The following is a 23369-nucleotide window of genomic DNA, read 5'->3' on the forward strand; positions in this document are numbered from 1 at the left end:
TCGTTGCAAATGGCAAGATCTTATTCCTTTTGATGGCTGCATAATATTCCATTGTATATATATACCACATCTTCTTTATCCATTCATCTGTTGATGGACATCTTGGCTCTTTCCACAGTTTGGCTATTGTGGACATTGCTGCTATAAACATCGGGGTGCACGTAGCCTTTCGGGTCCCTACTTTTGTATCTTTGGGGTAAATACCCAGTAGTGCAATTGCTGGATCATATGGTAGCTCTATTTTCAACTTTTTGAGGAACCTCCATACTGTTTTCCAGAGTGGCTGCACCAGCTTGCATTCCCACCAACAGTGTAGGAGGGTTCCCCTTTCTCCGCATCCCCGCCAACATCTGTCATTTCCTGACTTGTTAATTTTAGCCATTCTGACTGGTGTGAGGTGGTATCTCATTGAGGTTTTGATTTGGATTTCCCTGATGCCGAGCGATATTGAACACTTTTTCATGTGTCTGTTGGCCATTTGGATGTCTTCTTTGGAAAAATGTGTGTTCATGTCTTCTGCCCATTTCTTGATTGGATTCTTTGTTCTTTTGGTGTTGAGTTTGATGAGTTCTTTATAGATTTTGGATACTAGCCCTTTATCTGATATGTCATTTGCAAATATCTTCTCCCATTCTGTCAGTTGTCTTTTGGTTTTGTTGACTGTTTCCTTTGCTTTGCAAAAGCTTTTTATCTTGATGAAGTCCCAATAGTTCATTTTTGCCCTTGCTTCCCTTGCCTTTGGCGATGTTTCTAGGAAGAAGTTGCTGCGGCTGAGGTCGAAGAGGTTGCTGCCTGTGTTCTCCTTTAGGATTTTGATGGACTCCTGTGAGACTGTGGATTCTTAATCTGACTTATCCAAACCTCTCTTACCATTCTCACTGGAATCTACCCAGGTCTTCTGGTACATAGGTTGATCAAGAGCCACAAATCCAGCTGACACCCAGGCTTTCTTCCTTCCTCCCTCGATCCATCCCCTTCCTACTCACAGCCTCCTGGTCCCACTACCCTGGATTCCTAGTTAAATGGAGCAGGAGAACCCTGCCAGCTTATGACACATCGCCTCAGGGGTAACAGAAGAAAATGTTCTCATCTCTGCAGAGTAAGGGAGTGGTAGTGTTAGCCTTTATTACTTTTCTTAAAGATACTAGAAGGAAAAGGTTGGATAGATTTCAGAAGAGGGAAGGAAGAGAGATTGATGAGAAACAGGAAACCGCATTCAGACATGAACAGGCCCCAACAAAGACAAGAAAATTGCCATCCCTAACTGCATCTTGGACAGAAGAGCCCAACACATCTTTCTAACATATGCTCGCCCCCACCCACCAAACTCAAGCATCACTGTTCTACAGCCAGCCATTCCGTGTCTTTCTCTAAGTATCAGACAAGGGTTCTCACAGGGTGAGACTTTTACAATAGTAATTGCTGGCAATTATCCTACGCCCATCCTGTGCCAGGTACTGGACTAGGTCCCACTCAGTCTCTGCAATAACTCTGTGAAATTGCCAAATTATTGTTCCCAGCTTACAGACAAGAAAGCCAAGGCTGAACAAATGTAAGCAAATTGCCTGCTGTCACACAATTAGGAAGGAACAGATCTGGTGTTGAAATGACGCCATGTTGTCTCCAAAGCCTGTGTCCGTTTCCACGATGCCACGTTACCTATGGCAGGACAGTTTTTCAAACATGCCATTCTAGATTAGTAGGTCTTTTGGAGGGATAGAAATAGGAAGGGGAAAGGGTTTTAGGGAAGTTTGTTGATGCCACAGCAACCTGAGAAAATATCATTGGTTTCTTATTTTTTAATGGCAGCATTCATAGTTCATTAAATACAACAAACCTTCAAGCTGCTCTTTGGATTGTTTGACTTTTTCTGCTCACCGACTTCTTTTAAAAAATTCCTATATTCTCTGAAGTGTATATGATCACTATTACATGGGAGCTATCAGATTTCCCATGGAAAGATTCAAGACTTATGAATGCCCACTGTGCAAAATGGATTACAAACCACTCAGAATTGTGAGATGCAGTCCAGAAGTCCACCCATGTGACTAATAGTCCAGGCTCTTTCTTGCAACCATTTCTGAACAAACATGACTAAGAGCAGAGAAATCGAATAGGAAATCAGGAGGATCCTGCCCGAGTAGAAGAGGATAAGGCAGCACATAACCCAGACTTCTGAACCCACATGGAAATTAGAAGGAACTTTAGCCAGGTCCTTTACCTGCCTGGGATCATGTAGTTTCAGCATCAGATGAGTTTTTATCCACTACTTCTCCAAGATTCTGCTAATACCCATTTTCTAGAAAACAGTGATGCTGAGTACACAATACGTCACCTCTGGTAATTGCAAGAGAACTTAATGAATTTTACACCACCATTTCCAGTCAGTCTCAACATTTCTTTTTTGTCTAGATAGAAAGGGTAAGGGGAACCATTACACACTTCTTGTGGATGAAGGTTGGAAGGAACACGGATATGTTGGGCAATCACAGTCATTCACTTGTCAATCTAATTGTGGAAATGTTCCAAACAGGATATGAAGATTCTTGTCCAGTTCAGTGGGAAAATTTACAGAATTCTATCATTTGAAGGGAAGTTATGAGGTCATCCTAGCCAGTTCTGCCTCAAGCAAGGTGCACGCCCAAACTGCAAAAGATAGAGGGATTGGCTTATTGTTTCATCTACCTTTAAAAAGTGCAAGAAAGCTAGTGCTTTCTTCATTTTATCATAAAGGGGCAAAAAGTGACCATCGAGGTTGCCTCTAATGCATCTAAAGGAATATATTTGGAAAGGCTTTTAGTAGAAAAAAAATAAAGAGCTTGGTAAATGGTAGATTTGGCAAACTTTTAAAGTCACCTTTATTTTACCCATTTTATTGACATGAAAGCTATAACTCAGAGTCACCTTTTTCTTTGAAAATGAGCTAATACACCTTCCAGAATGTGATACATAATACTTTAGGGTGCCACTGGACATCTGCAGATCAGAAACCACTATGTCTCCATGCTTAGAATTTATGAATCGGAACATAACCACAATAGGGGAAGTTTCTGAATGAAACTCCTAGATAATGAGAACAGAATGCAACTCTGCAATCCCAAGGCAACCCCTATTCCATATTCATATTCTATATTCATCTCCTCTATCCACACATTTGCTCTTTGGAGTCTGTTACTTCTGTTCCCCTTCATCTCTCTAAGTTCTAGCCATATTGACAAGACCCAATGGAAACCCTCTGCCTTTACAGAAGGCTCATGACCAGAGTCTAGGATGTACCTCCCTTCCCTAGGATACAGTGCTTGGTTTTTCTTACTCTTGTCCTTAGCTTCATCTCACAGACTTGTTCAGGTATAGCCAGTGCGCTTTTCTTCTCATTCTTGTGCCAATTCAGATTGGATATAGCTGATTAGATGAAGATTGCAAGACCATTTACCAAGTCTGTGCGAAGGATGCTGTGGTGGATTAACAGCATCTTTCTTGGGTATACAAGTGAGGAATAGAACATTTGGGTTGTGTATCTACCCTTCCAAAACTAGCCTATAAAATACCTAAGGAATAGGATTCTCTCACTGTGGTTTATATCCTTTGCATGTCTGGTGTGGTTCTGACCTCATGCTAGGGACTTAAATGGTATTTGTTGATCAATGTCCCAAAAGCTGCCATCAACACAATAGGGAATAAGTTCTAAATGAGTCTGGAAAGCAATATCTTGTTTTTACCAAGAGACAACACTTCCCATAAAAGTAAAGTGCCAGAGAAGGAGTACTAAGTATTTTTCTCCATGAGTCCTAGCCAAACATAAAGTGAAACTCCACATGCAATCACACTTAGAACTAGATTTATTTGTAATATGTCTAGGCTCATTGGAATTTTTATTGTTTGTATATTTAATCCATGGTAGTCATTGTCCAGCTCCTTCTACCTGATGCTTAATTTGGGCTTAATTGATATGCTTCAAGGGAAAAGAGAGAAAATACAAAATATATCTGACTGATAAAAAATAAAATGAAAATGTGGTGGGGAACCAGAGCTAATGAAAACAGCCTGCCTGATAAAAATAGTCATATTTGCTTTGAAAACTTGCACCTCTTCCGGGGTAGAGAGAACAACTGGGTGGTGTCCACTGAAGCACCTGAATCCTGATCTCTGTCCATTTTTAGCAAATTCCAGTAACATTTGAGGTTCATTCTCATTTCATTAAAAAAAAAACAAAAACTCCCCTGTAGTTACAGTACTTACTGCCAGGGTTAATTGGAATTTCAACTTCAACAATTTCTGGAAGCTTAGAACAAAATGTATGTTTGAAAAACAAGAGAAACAAATTGCAGAAGATGGACAGGTTGGGTTTACATAGAAGTTTCATGTTCTTTAGATCATGGGAGAAATGGGTAGCTGCTGGAGCCCAGCTTTCAACTGCTCATGGATAGCCAGCACCAGCCTTTCTGGGGAGATCAAAGGTGGGGGGAGTCTTTACCTGGCTTGGACCTCATGTCCTTAGGGAAATGGAAAGGACGATGGACTTGGAATGAGAAGACCTAAGTTCACGTTTCTCCCAGCTGTTTGACTTCGTGCATGTGACATAGCCACTCCAAACCTTGATTTCCCCTCTGAAAAAAGGAAATAGTCATTTTTACTTACACTATGGGGTCATGATAGCCAGATAAGAAAATGGAAGCTGGGGGGCACCTACCTGGGTGGCTCAGTTGGTTAAGCGTCTGCCTTCAGCTCAGGTCATGATCCTAGGGTCCTGGGATCGAGCCCCACATCGGGCTCCCTGCTCAGTGGGAAGCCTGCTTCTCCCTCTCCTGCTCCCCCTGCTTGTGTTCCCTCTCTCGCTGTCTCTCTCTGTCAAATAAATTTAAAAAAAAAGAAAAGAAAATGGAAGCTGGAAGACTTGATAAACTATAACCACAGCAAATTAAATTATTACCACCCAGTGTCACTCAAGCCCAGTTTCTTAGCCCTTTCTCCAAATAACTTGCCTTCAAACAGAGATCATTAAAGTCTTTCTTCAGGGATCTGGACCTCGTTTCTACCAAAAGCACCTGAAGGATACAACTCCTGTATGAAACAGTGGCTTTCTATACCTACATGGTGGAATAGGACATATAGTTTGACAGGACTCCCTGGTGAGAATCATAGCCTTTAATGTAGAAAAATGGATGCTGAGCAAACTTTAGGGAAGGTAGAGGAGATATGGGTTTAGAAATTGGGGACTGGTTTCTAACCATCCCTGGAATCCTACTCAGTAGGGGGTCTCCTTAGTCCTACTAAAGGAGTCTATGACTGAGCACTCTACCAGCTTGTCTCAGGGCCTGATTCAGAACCCCTCCACCATCCAAGGCAGATTTCTAAGCAACTTCCAGATGTTTCATGTCATTTACAGAGATGATTGGCATATAGATGACATACCGTCTTTTTCTCTGGTCAAGAGATTGTTACTTTGTGCCAAACGTCAGCAATCTACTCCTAAAAATGCCTCGTATCTACTAGAAGACATCCATTCATTCACCTAACATCACAGAATGGTTTCTGTGCTAGGAATTGACAATAAAGTGGTGAGCAAGATAGAAAGAATCTCTGCCTCACAGCATTTGCATTCCTAAACCCACAGCACACAGGAAAGCCCTTGAATGAGAGGAGCCTCCCGTCTACACGTGTGATGCTACATTTTAAAAGAGCACTGAATTCTGAGTCTTTTTTTCTTTCTCTGTTACTAATTCACCATCATACCTTTCTTTTTCTCATCCTCTACTTCTTAATCTGTGAAACTGGAGGCCAAAATGAGTCCTCTTAGGACTCTTTTAGTTTCTAGAATAAGCTAATTGCTTGACCTTAGGAAAATCTCTGCTTCGGTTTCCATATTTATTAAGGAGAAATTATGACATTCTCCCTACTATCACTGCTAGCTGTTTCTGAAACTGAATTTAGGTAAAATGTGGATGTTTGAACTGTGTGTGGGTAAACATAAGGTGCTGTGAAGGCTATTATTAGGATGTGATCACTAACCTAGGAAGAAGGAGGGCAGCCTTGTGATTTCTTCTTGGGGACCCAGAGTGTACACATCTGCCACTTAAACCAGAAGCATGCAGATCCCTGCCTTGTACAGATGCTGAAATAGGCTGCAATTATTAGAAACTCTTCTTTCTATCTAGAGGACCTAGAGTGCTTGAGGCACAGTACATCTGTAGTAATACAATTGAGAGAAGTCTCCATTGCCTAATGAGAAAATAGCCTCCTGCCACCATTTACGTATGTTCCTTAAAGCTAGGCTCAAACCGGTTTCTTCTCGTTTTTGAAGAACACTTGAACCTTTTCTTTCCCTTGTGCTGCTGTTTGGAGCTTGCTTTTGGAAGCCGACCTACAATCTTTATTCTTCCTAAGCTTGATAGTCCAGAAGCATAGCGCCCCCCCGCCCCCCGCCCCCCAGCCGGGTCACTAAGTACCATCAGCAGCATGCAGGCCACCTTTGCCATATTTCTATTGAGGGCCGTACTACAGAATCAGCCCAGAGGTATCAATGATGATAATTTTGTCCTTGATTCTATCTCAAACTTGAGTTTACCCTGCCCTTGTAGCATAGAGTGGGTAATGCAGCTGATTGGAGATAAGCGGTATGTGCCCTGAGTGACCGTGCTCCTGTCTGAGTTGCTTGGCTACCAGATGGCACTAGGGGAATGCTTTGCATTTGCTCTGACACCATAACAACCGGACTCAAAAGTATATTTTGACTAAGAATGTAGACATCATGCTATCATTTACACAGGGGTTTGTTTTTGGAATTCCTTGTTCGGCTAAAGAAAATGTTGTGACAGTTGATTTTGTGGTTTATCTGGGCACTTGCAACAGAATAAAGCCTACAAGCATTTATTGTGCTTCCCTCATCACCGCCACTAAAATGGCAAAATGGCCCAGTCCCAAGTGGAGAGAAAGTGCAAGGGTCAGCTCTGAATCTCGGTAGTATCCTTTAGAAGGGAATTATTTGCAGACGAGAAATTTGCCAAGGTAAGTCATGCGTCCATGTGTTGGAATTTGTGTTGCTATCTGGGCTCAAGTTGTCTGCTTACCCAACTATCTCTTTGGTCAAGTGAATCCCACAGGGCCAAGCAGTACATCTCCCCTTAGCTGCCCCCAAAAAGAGACATAAACATCTCAGACACGTAGGGAACAGGGTTGTCCAACACAGAAATCAGCAAAATGCATCAAATATGCATGTCTTGATTACAGTGTTAAAATAGACTTTTTACGTATTCCCTCTTATGTATATAAAACACTGACAATACACCCCACAATGTCAGAATGAGGGTATGGTAAGGGAATTAACTATTTCAGTTCTTCATCTAACAGCTGCAGTCTTTGCTACAGTTCAAAGCATAATTCAAATGTGGCAATGGGTGATTAAAATCAAGTTTAAAAAAATACAGTGTTTGATTTTTCTTTAAGGTTTTCCCAAGTCACTCTAGCCCATGGAAATGTCCTCTGTCTTTAAATTATCTTCTTTCTGTGAGCTTACTATTTTATAACCTTCAGTTGGAAATTAGGTACTGCTTTAAAATACCTGGATTTGAAGATTAAATTTGCTTAAATGTTAAAAAAAAAGATAATGTTTGCATCATTTCTCATGTAACCATTCCCAATTAATGTTAATCACAAACATAGTGTATGATTATTATCTTATATTAAAATACACAAGGCACACCCAATTTGATCTAGAGTTCCTTCCAGTTAAAATCATGGGAAAGTGTTAGGATGTTTTTCTTTTCGTGTGTATTCAATAATAAAAGACTATCAGTCTGATTAGTAGAAAGTCTTAAAAATAATAAAACTAACAGCAGCTGATTGTAATTTATCTTTCAGAAAAACAGTTGTTATACTTTCCATTCCAGGGAGGGAAAAAATTGTCAGGGGTGAGCACTTCTGCACATTTTGATCACTTGGAATTCATCTTCATTTTTGCATTAGAGGCTGAAGCAGCCCCAGACCCAGATGTGCAATTGATTTTTGTTCAATTTCAACTCTGGGGAAAATTACACAGAAGTGCGTAATTTTTTCCCTGAGTGCCCAGATTATGTAAACACACCCATTTCGTTTTAATAACAGAACTAGGGACATCCACTGGGAGAGCATGCTAATACTTTTTTCCTCTCGAAATTGTATTTTGGGGCAAACCTTGCACAAAGAAGGATTTGGGGCCTTTTATAGCCCAGGGAATGACAACATCTTATGAGCCAGTTTGCAAATACATATGGCTACATGTAATGGAAATAATGCACCTTCACTTCTCTTCACTTTACACTGCCATGTTGTTCTCTTTGATCATGTATGAAGCCTTGAAATAGAAAACTTGCCTGGCTTGGTTTGCATTTGTGTCACTGACCTCTAAATTATAGTGATCCAAACTAACCCCTTGCCATATGGCTTGAGCGTGAGTTGCCTGAGTATGTTGCTTCCAACCTGGTTTTGAGCAGAAGTGGTTATGTTCCACTGGCGAGGCAGCTCATGACCAGTGAATGGTCTGGTGACATGACCAGTGAAAATGGGCCCATGTGCCATCTTTATGGTTTCTTCTCTAAGCATCCCAGATGCTGGAGCTCTCTTGGATCCACTTTAGACATTTCAAGTTCAGCTGCGGAAAGGGCGACATGTAGAAAGACAGGGAGAGAGAGCCTTTTCCTCAGTGCTTTGCCTGTGGTAAGTTCCACAGTGATAAAGCAGAGAGATAAAATAAGATTAGCTTATCTATGGCACTCTTGGGTCATCCATTAGACTTGGCAATGTGGCCTTCAATAACAGTTTAGGCTTAGCCTGCAGGGCTGCATAGGCTCTTGCATAAACAGATATATATATTTTATGAGATTGAGTATATGAACTGACATCAGGAGATTTTATGGAGGGCTTAATTACTCTCAGAGGTTTAAAGAGTGTTAAATGGGAGCTATTTGGTCAAAAGTAAAAATGACAATTAAAAATAAAAATTGCTTGACACTAGGACCCAAACAAAGGCTTGCTTTGAAAGCATTTGTTTGTGTTATCACTGTTTATGTTTTCCCACAATCTGGACTCTTTCTGGAGTCAATAAATACCATGTTTGCTAACAGAATGAGTGCTAGCAATTAGCAGAGTTCTAAGCGATGCCGGGTAAATAGCTGCATTGTTTGCTATGAAAATTACCAGGGAAAGACTAACCAGGATTGTTTTTACCAGCTCCAAAAAGAATCCCTCAGAGCCTTCTGGAGAAAGGCAGCATAATTCAGGAAAGGGCACAGACTGTGGAATTAGATAAGCAAGAGTTTGAATCCCAATTCAGTAATTTAATAACCTTAAAATGTGGTCTCAGGTACCTCATCCATAAAATGAGGGTAATAACTATCGCATGGAGTCGTTCTAAGGATTAAATAAGCGAGTATAGGAACATAATATGCATAGTGGAAGGAAATCATTTTATTAGGGTTCATCCCTTTTGTTTCCTTAATTCCCTAAAGAATATCATCTGAGAGTTTATTTCTGCAGATTTGAAGGAGACATACAAATCAAATATAGTACTTTTTCCCCTTTGTCCCAGGCTTGCATAAACCTGTCAGAACTATGTAAGGAAATGATTGTATCAGAACCAAAGTGTGGTCTTCCATTTCTAGCAAGATGAATGACCAAATGTTTAGAGAAAACCCTCCCAGTTTGCACTTAAATACACTAGATGATAATAGGTAGACAGATAACAGAGATTGAGAGGAGAACAAGGTCGGGACACATCCAGAAAGCTCTACTTCACAGGGGTAAGCAAGTCCTACAGCTGGCATCTTGTGATCTAGGTGTTAGAGCTATGACCAGTGTGGGAGAGATTTGGACAGGAGTTAAAGCTGACCCTGAGCGGGATGGGAGATTGAATCTTTACAAAAAGTCCTTTACAAAAAGCCAGGACCCCAAAAGGTGACATTCTTAGTAGGTGAATTAGCAGGGGGGGGGGGGGAACCCACACCACAGAAGAGTTGCTGTTCATGACTCCAAGTGATAAAGAGTAAAGAGTATATGTAGTCTATAATTTCTAAGCTTCCAGAAGAAAAACTGCAAAGAGAAAAACTTCAAATACAAAAAAACCTCAATAAATCAAGAAAGAAAAGTGGTAATAAAAGAAATATTGAAAAGTAGAACAGATACCACAAAATAATGTTGTAAAAATGAATCCAGGTATTTCAGTAACTGAAAATCAATGCAACTATGTTTGATAACAAAGATTATCAAACTAAATTAAAACACACACACATACACACGATCACACAAAATCCAGCTACATGTTGTTTATAAGAAGCACAGGATGGTTAAAAGTGAAGGTTAGAGAAAGGTATTCCAGGCAAACATTAACCTAAAAGAAGTCTTCATTAATATAATAATATCAAACAAAAGTAGTATTAAAGGCAAAATATAATACACTAGAGATAAAGAGGTGAATTTTCTCGAAAGCTAATATTTCTCAGGAAATATAATGTTGAGTTTATATGTAATGAGTAGTATAGCTTCAGATATTAAAAATAAATTAACAGAATTACAGGGAAAAATATACAACTCTACATCATAGTAGGAAATTTTTACTTAACAGTTTTCAGTAGAACAGAGAAAACTAGAACAGCACAAAGAATAAACTTGACCTCAAAGACATATGTAAAACACTGTTCCAACACTTAGGGAGTAGAAATTCCTTTGAGGGAGACAGAAAATTTATTAAAACTAATCAGGTTGTAAGGCATAAAGCATGTCTCAACAAATGGTAAAGAATCCATTTTATCATAAGAATAGAAACAAATTAGTTATAAAAAGATAAATGGATACATAGGGAAATTTTAAAATCCACTTTTAAATAACCTGTGGGTCAAATAATAAATCATAATAGAAACTATGGAAATGATAAGTACTACTTAACAAAATATATGAGATGAAGCTGAAGTAGTACTTAATGAGAAATTTATAGCCTTGAATGCTTATATTAGAAAAAAAAATAGCTATCAACTGAAAAATTTAGAAAAAGAGCAGAATAAACCCAAAGATAATGGAGGAAAAGGTAAGATAACAAAAACTAATGAAGTAGAACACAAAAATAGAGGATCACCAAGATCAGAAGTCCATCCTGTGAAAAGAATAATGAATTAATAAGATTGAAAAAAATGAAATTGCACAAATAACATAAAGGATGTAAAGGGGTCTTTAATTACACATGCACATGAAGTTAATTAGATAATAAGGTAAAATTATAAACTAGGCAGATAAATTTGAAAATTTGTGTACAATGGACATTCTAAAAATACATACTTATTATCAAAACTAATTTGAGAAGAAAACTGAATGATCCTTTAACCGTGAAAGAAATGAAATTGGTAATTTTTTTACTACTGGAAAACTCTAGAGCAGAAGGTCTTGCATATGAGTTATGCCAAATATTCAATCCAAAATACATAAAGTCTTTTAGACAACAGAAAGAGTGGGAATATTCCCAGACTTACTCTACAAGGCCAATATTAACCTTGGATCCAAACCTTGACAGAGTATAAGAAAATAAAAGTACACGCCACTCAAATATCTAGAATATTAACAAGTAAAAAGAACATTAGCAAGCCAAATTAAGCAATGGATTTTAAAATGATATACCATAAATTTGGGTTTATCCCTGGAAGCAAGGTTAGTTCATTATTAGAAAATTATTTAATGTAATTCATCATATCAACTAATTAGAGGAGGAAGCCATATGTCATCTCAGTATATACTCAAAAAAAAAAAATCATTCAGTAAATGATCATTCAATAGATCTATCCATGATAAAAATTCTTAGCAAACTAGGAATAGAAAGGCACTTTCTTAACCTGATAAAGGATACCCACAAAAAACTTATGGCAAACATCGTTTTCAATGGTAAAATATTTTTTAAAGCCCCTTTAAAATCAGGATCAAAATGAGCATGCTAGCTCATGACTTCTATTCCATGTAATTTTGGAAGTTCTAAAGACACATGACCTAGAGAATAACTTTGTATGTGAGGAGACAGGCAACCAGCATGTTCATAGCAGCTTTGATTTTAATAGCAGAAAACTGGAAATTACCCAATTATCCTTTGACTTAGAATGGATAAATCAACTGTGGCATCTTCATACAATGGCCTTCTATACAGCAGGAAAGCAAATGGACCGTATCTATGTGTGTCCACATGGATGAATAATATTGAGCAAAAAAGCCAATCACAGAATATATATACAGTATCATTCCACTTATATGAAGTTTACCTAAAGTTCATAAGCAGGCAGATTTCAATGTATGTCTTAAAATATATATGTAAACTGTAAAGAAAGATAAGGGAATGATTAACACAAAATTCAGAATCTTGATTACATTGGCGGGGAACAGGGTGGAGAGGATCCAGGAAGGGCTTGTGATAATTTTCCATATCTTGAGCTGGTAATGGATACGTTGATGATTTCCAACAATGAATCATGGCTTCCCAGACTAATAAGAGAGATCTGATAACTTACCCCTGCTCCAATTGGCTTCAACTTGAAACACCTGTGACCCCCCACTTACCCAATAATTATAGTCAACTGATGCAGTTACTCATTGGCCTGCTCATGGTATAAATGTCTTATCTCTTCTTTATCCTTGTTTGTTTTCTGGGATTCTTTCTTATGTTTTGCTATGTGTCCTTTCTCTCTATAATCCAGAACTTACGTCACTGTTGTTGTCTTTTGGATTATAAGATCAAGTGTATGATCTAGAGAATGGCCAAGGATGTACAGAGGAGATTGCTAGGAAAGACTATCTTATATCTGTATCATTTATCTTCCTTTTAATAGCCAAGCTCCAAAAAGTAATAAAATTCAGCACACAGTGTGTTCTGTGACTCCCTAGCCTCTCAAAAAAAAAAAAAAAAGACCAAATAAAAATGAGAAATGTTTCCGTTTGGTGTGCTGTGTGTACAATGCAAAAATTGTAATCCAAATAAACATTTAGAAAAGAAAGATAAAAAGTCAAACAAGACCATTCTACCCTCTGGGAATTCACAGTCTAAATATGACATACATAGAGAGTGAGATAGGAGAAAAGAAAGTGGGTGGTAATGATATTGCTGACAATAATGTCTATTCAGGAAATGGAAATATCTAGAAAGAAGAGTCAGGTAGTTCTTGGGCATTGATCAAAGAAAAAACATATAGAAAAAGAGGAAGGTCACTTTATTTTATAAAATTCTCCTTCTGGCTTTAGGTGTTACACAGCTGGTCTACCTCCCCTGCCCCCAGGGTCCTGGGGTATTTTGGCTAACGCTATTTGCAGTGCCCATAAACTCAAAGGAGGTTAGTGCCAAAGGGGATATGACAGAATGGTCGTTGTGCAAAAAAACTCAAATACATTTAAGAAGTGGAAAAATCATAGGATTTTGTGAGGCAACCTGGTGATGTTACCAGAGTAAGAAGTAGTGATTACTGCAGAGAATGTTGGAGTACTTTCCCCTCCCCCACTCTTGCAAAGACAGTCACATCCAGAAACTTCCTTCATTGTGCCAGCCACACTAAATATGTCTGCTGGCTCCAAATGACCCAGGGAATACCAGTTTGTGAGCTTTAACAGCTCCCATTGCACAGTTGGGAGATACTGATAGTGGCAGTGATTTACCCAAAATCACACAAAGAGCAGAGATGAGTCTAGAATCCAGAGCTGTTCAACATGATGGACTTAGTCTGAAACCATGAGGGAGGAGACATGTGCATGTGTTTTTATGCAAACAGTTTTTGCTAGCTGGAATAAAACAAGAGGAGTATAGAAGTTTTGTAAACAGAGAAGTTTTATATTGGGGTCAATAAAAGAGACCAAAAACTTGATTGAATAAAACATCTTGCTTCCAGCTCATTGCATCCTTGTCCATATTGATCAGCTGTAATAGAGCATGACAGAGATATTGATTGACTGAAGCAATTCTCAGGTATTTGGGACCTGAAAGCAGCCATAGACTATCAGGAAGGCAATGCTCTACAGAAGCCTACAATTAGGAAAGTGAAGCGAAAAGGGGACTTGGGCATAAGGTGTTCTGTATTTATATCAATCTATCAAGTGACATGTTTGAAGCACATTGTGCCTCATTTTCTTCACATATAAGTTAACAGATAAGCATATGCTGGTGATTGTCTTATAAAGAGCTGTTGATGAAATGCCTACTTAAAGTATGTGCCTGGGTTTTTGCTAATACTGATTTCTAAAACACTGTCAAAAACAATGACAGCAGATTAGATACACACTTCTACATTTGTCATCTACTTAAAAAAAGAAAACACAGAAAAACAACAGCAAAGGAAAACGTTAAGGACATAAATCTATCAAGACATGAGAAGCAGAAGGGAAGATGGCAGTACACACATTTTGGGGGCTGGAAAGCAGACAGGCCCATGGTAAATGCATTGGCAGACCCAAGATATTAATAGCTGAGTTAAAATGAAGGAGATCATTGAGAAGTTTGAGAAACAACCAGATCCCCAGACCTCCTCTCCCACTCCTTATATTCAATTCAGGAGACTGCCATGCTCCCAGCCCTGCTAATGGCTGATGCTTTATTCCTGAAAAGGGTAAAATAGTCTCTGGGAATGGAGTGCACCAGGCACAGATAACAAGGCTCTGGAACTTGGGCTTCTCTGGGAAGATGAAACTGATGGAATACCTAGTATGAGGCATCCTAACAGGATATTTACATAAGTGGTAAAGAGTTTGGGGCTAAGGGACCCGTAAGTAGTTAGAAAACCAAACAAATTAAGAAACAAAATAATTTTACCTCTCGGGAAAAGAGGGAGGAATTGTGATGGTAGTTTACTCTGGGCTCCATTTGGGTAGCATCTGAATACTATAGTAATGTAAACACTGCATCTTGATTTAATGAAAATGACTGTATTGGGGTGAAGAGGGGATGGGAAGAACATGTGCTATAGAAGTGGAGGGAGGAAAGAGAGGTAAGTTCATAGTGTGTTCATAGTGTAAAATCAGTTTTTTTTACAGTTGGACACTTTAATTTTTTATTTAAATTTAAGTTAGTTAACATATAGTGCATTATTAGTTTCAGGGGTAGAATTTAATGATTCATCAGTTTCATGTAACACCTAGTGCTCATGACATCACATGCCCTCCTTGATGCCCATCACCCAGTTACCCCATCCCCCCACCAGCAACCCTCAGTTTGTTTCCTAGAGTTAAGAGTCTCTTATGGTTTGCCTCTCTCTGTTTTTATCTTATTTTATTTTTCCTTCCCTTCCCCTATGTTCATCTGTTTTGTTTCTTAAATTCCACATATGGGTCAATCCTTTTTTTTTTAAGTAGGCTCCACACCTAATGTGGGGCTTGAACTCACGACCCTGAGATCAAGAGTCACATGCTCTACTGACTAAGCCAGCCAGGCACTCCTTAAAGTTGGACACTTTTTTTTTTTTTAAGTAGCAGTATAACTATGTGATTTAGAGATAAAGGAAGTAAATACCAAAATAATCAGCTGTGGGAGTGGGGAGCTGGGGAGAGGGAGGAGGGCTATCGTCGGATGTTTTTTATGGCAAATCTTGTAGAACAATTCAATTCTTTAAAATTAGGCCTAGGTATCTTTGATTTAAAAGCCATATATTATTTATTTATTTCAAACCGATTAATAAAAATAAGGTGGAAGTATGTGCCGAAAAGCCGACTTAGTGTTTGCTCCAACAGCCAGAGGTGAGGAGGACAGAGAATGATACTCTCTCCATCTTCACGTCTTTCCTAGCAAACCCAGTCTGTTCACATGCTATTCAAGTGATGCCTTGGTCTGGGGTGGATGAAATGATGTACCCTAGCTTCAGGATAATGGGAACCAGATGGCCTCAGCCTTCTCGAAACATCTCATTTGTAACTGCTTTTATTTATCTTGCACTTTGTGTTGTACTTCTTTAGGACATTTTTGGATCCTACAGATAGTAAGAATTATTTTCTGAGAATCATAACATCGGTAGACTTGAAACAGTCCTGGGGTTTATGAATTCTACTTACCTACTTCCTTCAGAATAAATCGGACATATGCCTTTGACTTAAAAAGGCTGGGTGGGGAAGGGGGCTGTCACTGCTCACTCACCTTGGTGTGTCTTACAGTCTTGGATGTGGAGATTTGTGGCTCTTAACCTTTTCTCAGTTGTGAGGCTTTTAATCTAATTAAAGCTGTGGGCTGGCTCTTGAGAAAAATTCCTGTAGACAGATTTTACATACACTTTCAGAGAATTACAGAGTCCCTGATGCCCATTCATGGATCACTTAAGTGTTCATGAACTTGTTATGAGTCTGATCCATATTACTTGCTATACTAATAGATTCTAAATAAGTGTTGAATTAAATGAATGGATCCAAAGAGAGGGACTCTAGTTCCAGCTGACTTATTAGGTGAAAACAAGGACACACAATCAGTGCACTGTTTTATTTTATGTCTTTGATTTTCCTCTTGGAATATGGAAAATTGGTTTTGAATCTCTTTCTCTCCTTGCTCTTTGGACTCTGTCGGTCCTTGTATCCTCCTCCATTTATCCTCAAGCAGTACAGAAGGAATGTCTTCCCTGCTACCTAGACTCCTGAATTTCTAGCCTCAACTTGTAAAAAGTACCCTCAACAGTACATGTTGCTGTTCTAAAATAAGTAAGTAAATCAATAAATAAAGCTGCATTATGCCCAGTTTGTTCCACATATTCAAGGCTGCCATATGGCTTCAATGGATGGCTAGTGAAAATGTATTTAATATCTCATAAAACCTACGTAAAGATGTCAAATGCCTGTAATTAAAGACGAATCCTCTTTGAGACATTGCTTTACTGATTAGCCACCCTGGAGCTGTCTGGCCAAGTCCTAATCAATTAGGCAGTAGTGGACATTTTGAAGATGTACAAGTCCAGAGGAGAGTGGAGAATACTTAGCAAGTTGAGTAGTGATGATAGTGCTGGGATAACGGGGCTATGGATGTTCTCATTAGGAAAATGCCTCATTGCAGTCCATTTCTACTCCCTCAGGTAATCACCATTGGAAGGAACGGCAGCATTACCTGAGCCCTGCCCCGCGCAGGATAATAAAACTTTGGGTGGCCATGTGAAGAGCAATATAGTAGAGGTCATAGGAAGGTACTTGAGGAACTAACCTTATTCTGTTGCTGGTCCTTCCCATTCTCCAAAAGGCAGTTATGTCTCCATTTAAGTCCTCACCTCGCAGTGCTGCCAGCCCCACAGAATTTCGTCATCATTCCCTTCGCGTCAGTTAGTTCTCCAACCAGGTAAGAACAGCTGCGGGGAATGTAAATTGTAGTGGGCCTCAGATTTGCCCCAGGAAGACCTGAACACCAGGCAGACGCCCGTGCCACAATCCCAGAGATTCCGGTTGTCACTCCAAGTACATTCAGCTCATGTTCTTCCCCTGGCCTCTGCCTTCCCGTGTTTCACCCCTGCACAAAGGACCACAATCTTATTTTCATGCTAGTGGTTATCCTAAACAATCAGCCATGAGTATCCTAAAGACTTTGGGATGGGTCACCAAGGCTTGCAGAATGTCTTCTTTTTTTAATTTAAATTCAATTAGCCAACGCATAGTACATCATTAGTTTCAGATATAGTGTTCAGCAGTTCATCAGTTGCGTAGAACACCCAGTGCTCATTACATGACATACCCTCCTTAATGCTCATCACCCAGTTACCCCAGTCCCCCACCCACCTCCCCTCCAACAGCCCTTAGTTTGTTTCCTAGAGTTAAGTCTCTCATGGTCTGTCTCCCACTCTGACTTCTTCCCATTCAGTTTTCCCTCCCTTCCCCTGTGGTCCTCTGCACTGGAATGTTTTCTATAGTAACAATTTTGTCTTCCCTTTCTGGCTATAAAAACCAAAAGACTACTCCAATACATGATTATTGATGTCATTACATTGCAACATGAGGACACATTTTAGAGTGGAAAATTTTGTAAAGATGGCCAGCAGTCCCAGGTGTGAGCATGTCCTTTAGTGGATCTCGGGAGGGACAAAAGGTGGAGGAGGTGGTGACCCCTCCAAGGGTGGTGAAGGCGCCACCGGGGTGGTCACCCGGGCACCACTTGCCTTACGGAGAGCAAGTTAACTAGGACATGGTGTTGATTTTTGCAGGTGTTCTTAAGAAACAGAGTAAGAAAGTTGGACTTACCCCGAAAATAAAACTGAAACTTATGTTAGAAACAACAGAATGTAGCACTATTTCAATTGCAACGGAATCTGGCTTTAGCTCTCACAAAGTAAAGGAAGTCTCAAATTACATGATTAAAACCATCTTCTTGAGGTTTAGGAGAGGAGTGGTTGGTGTATTTCCATTTTATGCAAGCCTCTTGAGGAGCGTTGATGCGTTGACTGTCAGCGCCTTGACAGAGCGCGCCCTCTCCATCCCCACCGCCTCACAGGCTGGGCCAACTGCTGCCACTCGCCCTCGCTGCCTCTGAGCAGGACCCATTACTCAGCATCGCCTAAGCATTTACACAGAAGATTCCGGGTGTATTTTCACAGGTTCTCCTCTTTATCTTTGCTGGGGTCTTTGTCTTGAAGTGCTTCAGCTCTGGCTTCAACATGGAAGTCAACTTCCTCAAAGCTAGCAGCCATTTCCCCCCCCATCTTTTGGTGGCATTTAGGACAACACTACAAATAAAAAGCCAGCCCTTAACTTGTGGGGGACTGACCCACTAATAGATTTTTTTCTGAGGTACAGTTCTCTGCACCTTGGAACAGAATTCCGTTACTTCACTTAAACGTGTGTCCGAAGAGTTTCACACTTCGCAAGAGCCAACACTTAAAAATGCCAGAACATAAGAGCACCTAATATTCCTGTCCTGTTTTGTTCTGTCCCCACACTTGACAATGAAAGTCTCATCTTTCCATACCCTCTGCCATTGTCTTTATGTGTCCACACATAAGAATTAAAATGAACATTTGTTGAATACTCCCTTTGGCAGGATTTTCTGCTTAACATCTTACAACCTTTCTCCCCAACATCAACTAGAGGAAGTAGGTACATTTTACAAACAGGGAAGCTAAGACAAAGCATTTTATCCAGACTGGTTTAAAATTACCAAGAAAAATAAGTAGAGAGGGAGTAAAGAAATGAAACAAGAGTGGCAGACGCTGAAGGTTATAGAAACGGGGTGGTGATTGTAATGTGATTTCAAAGTACTATTCTTGCTACTTTTGTATATGTTTGGAAAGGTCCATAAAGTGAAAGTGTGAGAATTATAAAAATACAACTAATTAAATCTAAACCTTGGGAGAAAGAGCATCTCTTCTTTATCTAACCTATGGTTAAGATTATTTGGGTGCCCCCCCACACACTATGGAAAATGCTTGTAATAGCTGAGCTCTCTGCTAGAGGTCCACTGAAACCCTGCATTGTCCGTTTCCAACCATTATTACCTGCCCGCGGCCTTAAATTGTTCAGATTTCCTTTAGCTTTCCTCCTGAGTGTTCCATGGAAGCCTGTGTTGTCCCCCAGGAAGACATAAGGGGATGTCATTTCAAATGCCATGAAATAATCTTTTTGCACTGTTCAGTTGTGATAATGTGTGCTTTTCCCTGTAGCTTCTCTCCAGTGTAAACTGCTCCTTTTCCATGTTATCTGTGCTGCCACCTCATTTTCTTGTTGTTAACTGAAGAATTGTTCATCTCTATTTAGACTTCAGATCTGCATCTGCTTTATGCTGTTCCATCTGTTCTACATTGTAGTTTCTTTGTAATATATTAGGTTGGGTAACATTTAAAGAGACAGTCAAGTGAGCATGAGCCTTGAGCTTTCTCTCTCTCTCTCTCTCTCTCTCTCTTTTTAGCAGAAATAAAAATGGTGTTTTGTCACCAGGTGGAAATCACTTTACTTTTGAAAATTTATGAAACTGCTTTTTAAAAATTCTTTTTTTCTCCCTCATTCTTTTTAAAGTACTTGTCTCTTTACCTTCATCCTTAGCGTCATCCCAACCCACTCTCAGAACTAAGTGATTTGGTCTCCCTGGACAGATTGAAAGTCAAACACTTCCACACCAAAAGGACTGGTATATAATGGACTGAAAATCCAAGGGTCCCCGTGGGTCTACCTTTCTCTGTTTGATACTCGGGGTGAGCAGCTCTTGATCAGGAAAGGGCAGCTTCCAATTTTTGGCTTCTGAGTCAGCATAGTTGGATGGAAACCCCACCTCTGCAAGTAGCCTTCCCCTGGCTTAACCAGGTCCCGTGTAAGGCAGCAGGATGATACCTACCTTGCAGTATTGTTGTGAAGATCACCTTTAAAAAGTTTCCAGTAGAGGACCCGTCATCTATTGCAAAAACTTCAGAAATGGTCAGTAGCTATAATTACTATTAATTCTACAAGTCACTGACAGCATGGTAAAGTGCTAACTATGGACCGTAATAGCTACAAAAAAAATAATGTGTTTTCTCGGTTGCCAAATTAAGTTGAAACCAATTTTCACATTAACAGCAGGCATTTGCTAACTTAGAAAACACAGCTACCAACGAGGCTCCAAAAGAAGGTCTTTGAGGCTGATGCTCATTTAATGTGTCATATTCGCTCTGGGTAAAAACTTTTGCTGAAATGTGAGAGGCTCGTTGGATTTATTTTTTTCCTTTCTTGTCTACCCAACTGTCATTATGTGTACATAATGTGTATCCTCAGAGGTGGAAGTCTTCTGACCAGGGCTTGGTTAGGACAGGAGTTTCATGCTTTGATTTTGTTTTGTGTTTGAGGTTCGTAATGAAGAATTCAGAAGGATAATTGTCCGATGCTCTAGGGAAAGCACAGACGTCACCATATTTCTGTTTTCTGCAAGTTGAAAATGACAAAGAACAGCAATGCTAATAAGTGGTACTGTGTCTAGTCAAGTTCAAAAATGTAATTCACTACGTCTGAGGAAATCGAAACCTTTGATGAGAGGAGCTATTTTGACAAATGAAAAAGTCTAAGACTGACAGTAAAAAATTTTTTTGGTAACATCTGTATTCGTACATTTGCATTTTTAGCAAACATTTATTGAACATCTTCTGTGGGCCAGGTATATTGTTAAATATTGGGATGTTAAAATGAGGAAAACTGTTGTAAAAGGAGAGAAGTGGCTTGGTTAAGTTCTATATTTTTAGGAGAGTTTTGAAAATGAGCTCATTGAAAATGTATGGACTGGGTTTAGATAAAGTCACAAAGGATGGCGCTATACCCCGGGCATCATGACAGTGAAGAGCCATGACCACCCCTTGGCCTCAATGAACACGGGGAAGGAGTAAAGCCTGGAGCCCGGAGAGAGGCGGGTAGGAGTCGGCCACCTCTGGGACATGCATAGTCCCCACGCAGTGAGCTCTAGGCAATCCGGGACGGTCTGCCCCCGGAGGCAGCTGAAGAAGATAAACTCCACCATTAGTCCTCTCCTGCCCATGCTGCCTAGTGGCAGATCCCCCCCTGGTAGCCAGAGGGAAAGGGGGCGCACTGGTGCGTTTCACAGAGGTCAGCCTCCCAGGGCACAGAGCAGAGTGGAGAAGGATCTGGAAAGGGCAAAGGGAAAAATCGGCACAACATGACCTCCCTCAAGAGACTGAGTGGAACGTAGAAGACTGAAGCACAAGCAGATAAAGTTAATACCCATAGTAATTAACATGGTACTGCTACTTGCAGAATAATAAGAGAGCCCGGATGACAAAGCTACCAGCTCCGGTCCTAGGGAACATTTAGTCTGGATCTCAAAAAATGTAGTACAAGTTTGCCGGATGACAGAGGAAGAAGGAGGGCTAGCACAAGGGGCAGAGGAAAAGGCAAGTATATGAATCACCCAAATGTGCAAAGCCTGTTTAGAAATCAAGTGTGACTCCAGCATGAGGTATATGGGACACAGGGAAAGGATTTGGGATTCTGCAAGGCTTTGTTTGGATTGGTGGAGAATATTATCCAGAATCCCTGCAACATGTCCAGCAAGCAGGGAAAGTACTTCTGACCTGCAGGCTTTGAGAGAGGAGGTGTCTTGCACGCAGTGCCTAGGAGAGCGCTTGGCACACGTCCCATGCTCCAGAGCTCTTTGGAAAATGAAGGAACAAGTGAACCTAAGTCCCAAGACTGCATTTTAATTTATTAAAATTAAATTTGATATTGATTAGCAGTGAGTACTCTCTTGATTCTTCCCTTTTTGTTCTGGAAATAAGTGGATGTAAAGAACAGTGGTTTTGTGGAACAGGATGAGGAGTTAGGACCTCTGTTCTTCACTAGAAACATCATTTAGCCTTCTGCATCTCAGCAATCCGGTCTGTGAAGTGAAAATTGTGCTCACTGCCTCAGCTATCTCGTAAGATTATTGTGGAGATCAAATAGATCAAAGGTGCCTTGACAGGTATAAAGAACCTGACAGACAAGATGCAGTGATGCTTCTTCCTCCTGTGTCGGTAGCTTCTGAGACGAGCCACATAAGTGAATTTTTCAAATAATGCAATGTTGTTCCATTAACAAGCGTTTCTCATTCTCAGGCTATGGGCATTTGGGGCCAGAATACTTCTGGGGATGGGGGCGTGAGGGGTGTCCTATGCATCACAGGGTATTTTGCAGCAGCCCTGGCTTCTGCCTATTGGCCATCAGCACCCACCTCTGCCCTCCACCCCCACAACCGGTTGTGACAACCAAAAATGTCTCCAGGCTGCCAGATGTCCCATGGAGGGCAAAATCGTTCCCTGGTTGCAAACCGCTGCATTGAACATTCTTTTTCAATCTTAACCATTCTAGATGGAAATCTTTCTAAAATATGTTGGTCATATCCCAGCCCGTTAAACATGGGCTCCTGAGTTGCTACATGAGGGAATACTGGCTACAACCATCATAACATCTTTAAGACGTCTTATTAGCGTTACTTGCCTGCACCCCGGTCTGCTATGTTATTGTTCCTTGTGCCTCCATTTCATGCATTTTCTTTTCCCTCCCTCTCTCCCCGTGAGGCTGACAGTTGTCATTTTCCTGTAAGCATCAAAGTATACTAATTTGCTATTTCTAATCTGCTCAGGATTTAAAAAGCAGTTAGCCAGCTTTCCTAGAACGCATCTAAAATGAGAATCAACAGTCCCTGAGTTTGGGTGTGCAGGAGCCTGGCAGATGGACTTGGTCCGTGGGAGCCTTGCAGAGGCCTTCCTGTTCTCACTTCCCAGCTCCTCTACTGTCAGGGACATCTGCCAGGTAAGCATGGTGTCATCTTGCTTATTAGAATATGACTGGAGGATGTTACGAACATCAGCTTTCCCATAGCCTCGATTTAGGATGGAAATAAGAGGGGGTGGGTGTCTGATAACAGTTAAAGCCTTCCTGCCAATTGCAAACCAACGCTGCGGAGAACAACGAGTCTTTGA

The 23369-nt window shown here is 40.3% G+C and overlaps 1 protein-coding gene across 5 annotated transcripts in view; it reads left to right on the top strand.

Moving 5' to 3' along the window:
- Positions 1-23369, top strand: part of SAMD12 (sterile alpha motif domain containing 12) — a 345023-nt gene that overhangs the window by 257871 nt on the left and 63783 nt on the right. The window contains exon 5 of one of the 5 annotated variants that reach the window (XR_004925952.2): positions 23030-23199. The exons of 3 other annotated variants lie outside the window; for them this stretch is intronic. Coding sequence is in view for 1 of the 2 variants with exons in the window: in XM_078072072.1 (XP_077928198.1) it covers positions 17028-17107 (80 nt within the window). In the remaining variant the exon portion in view is untranslated. Of the gene's footprint in view, positions 1-17027; positions 17259-23029; positions 23200-23369 lie in introns of those variants that run through there. One more of the 5 variants, XM_078072072.1, reaches the window with a different exon arrangement.

Source organism: Halichoerus grypus, chromosome 5 (genome assembly GCF_964656455.1).
Source record: "Halichoerus grypus chromosome 5, mHalGry1.hap1.1, whole genome shotgun sequence".
Classification (NCBI taxonomy): Eukaryota; Metazoa; Chordata; class Mammalia; order Carnivora; family Phocidae; genus Halichoerus; species Halichoerus grypus.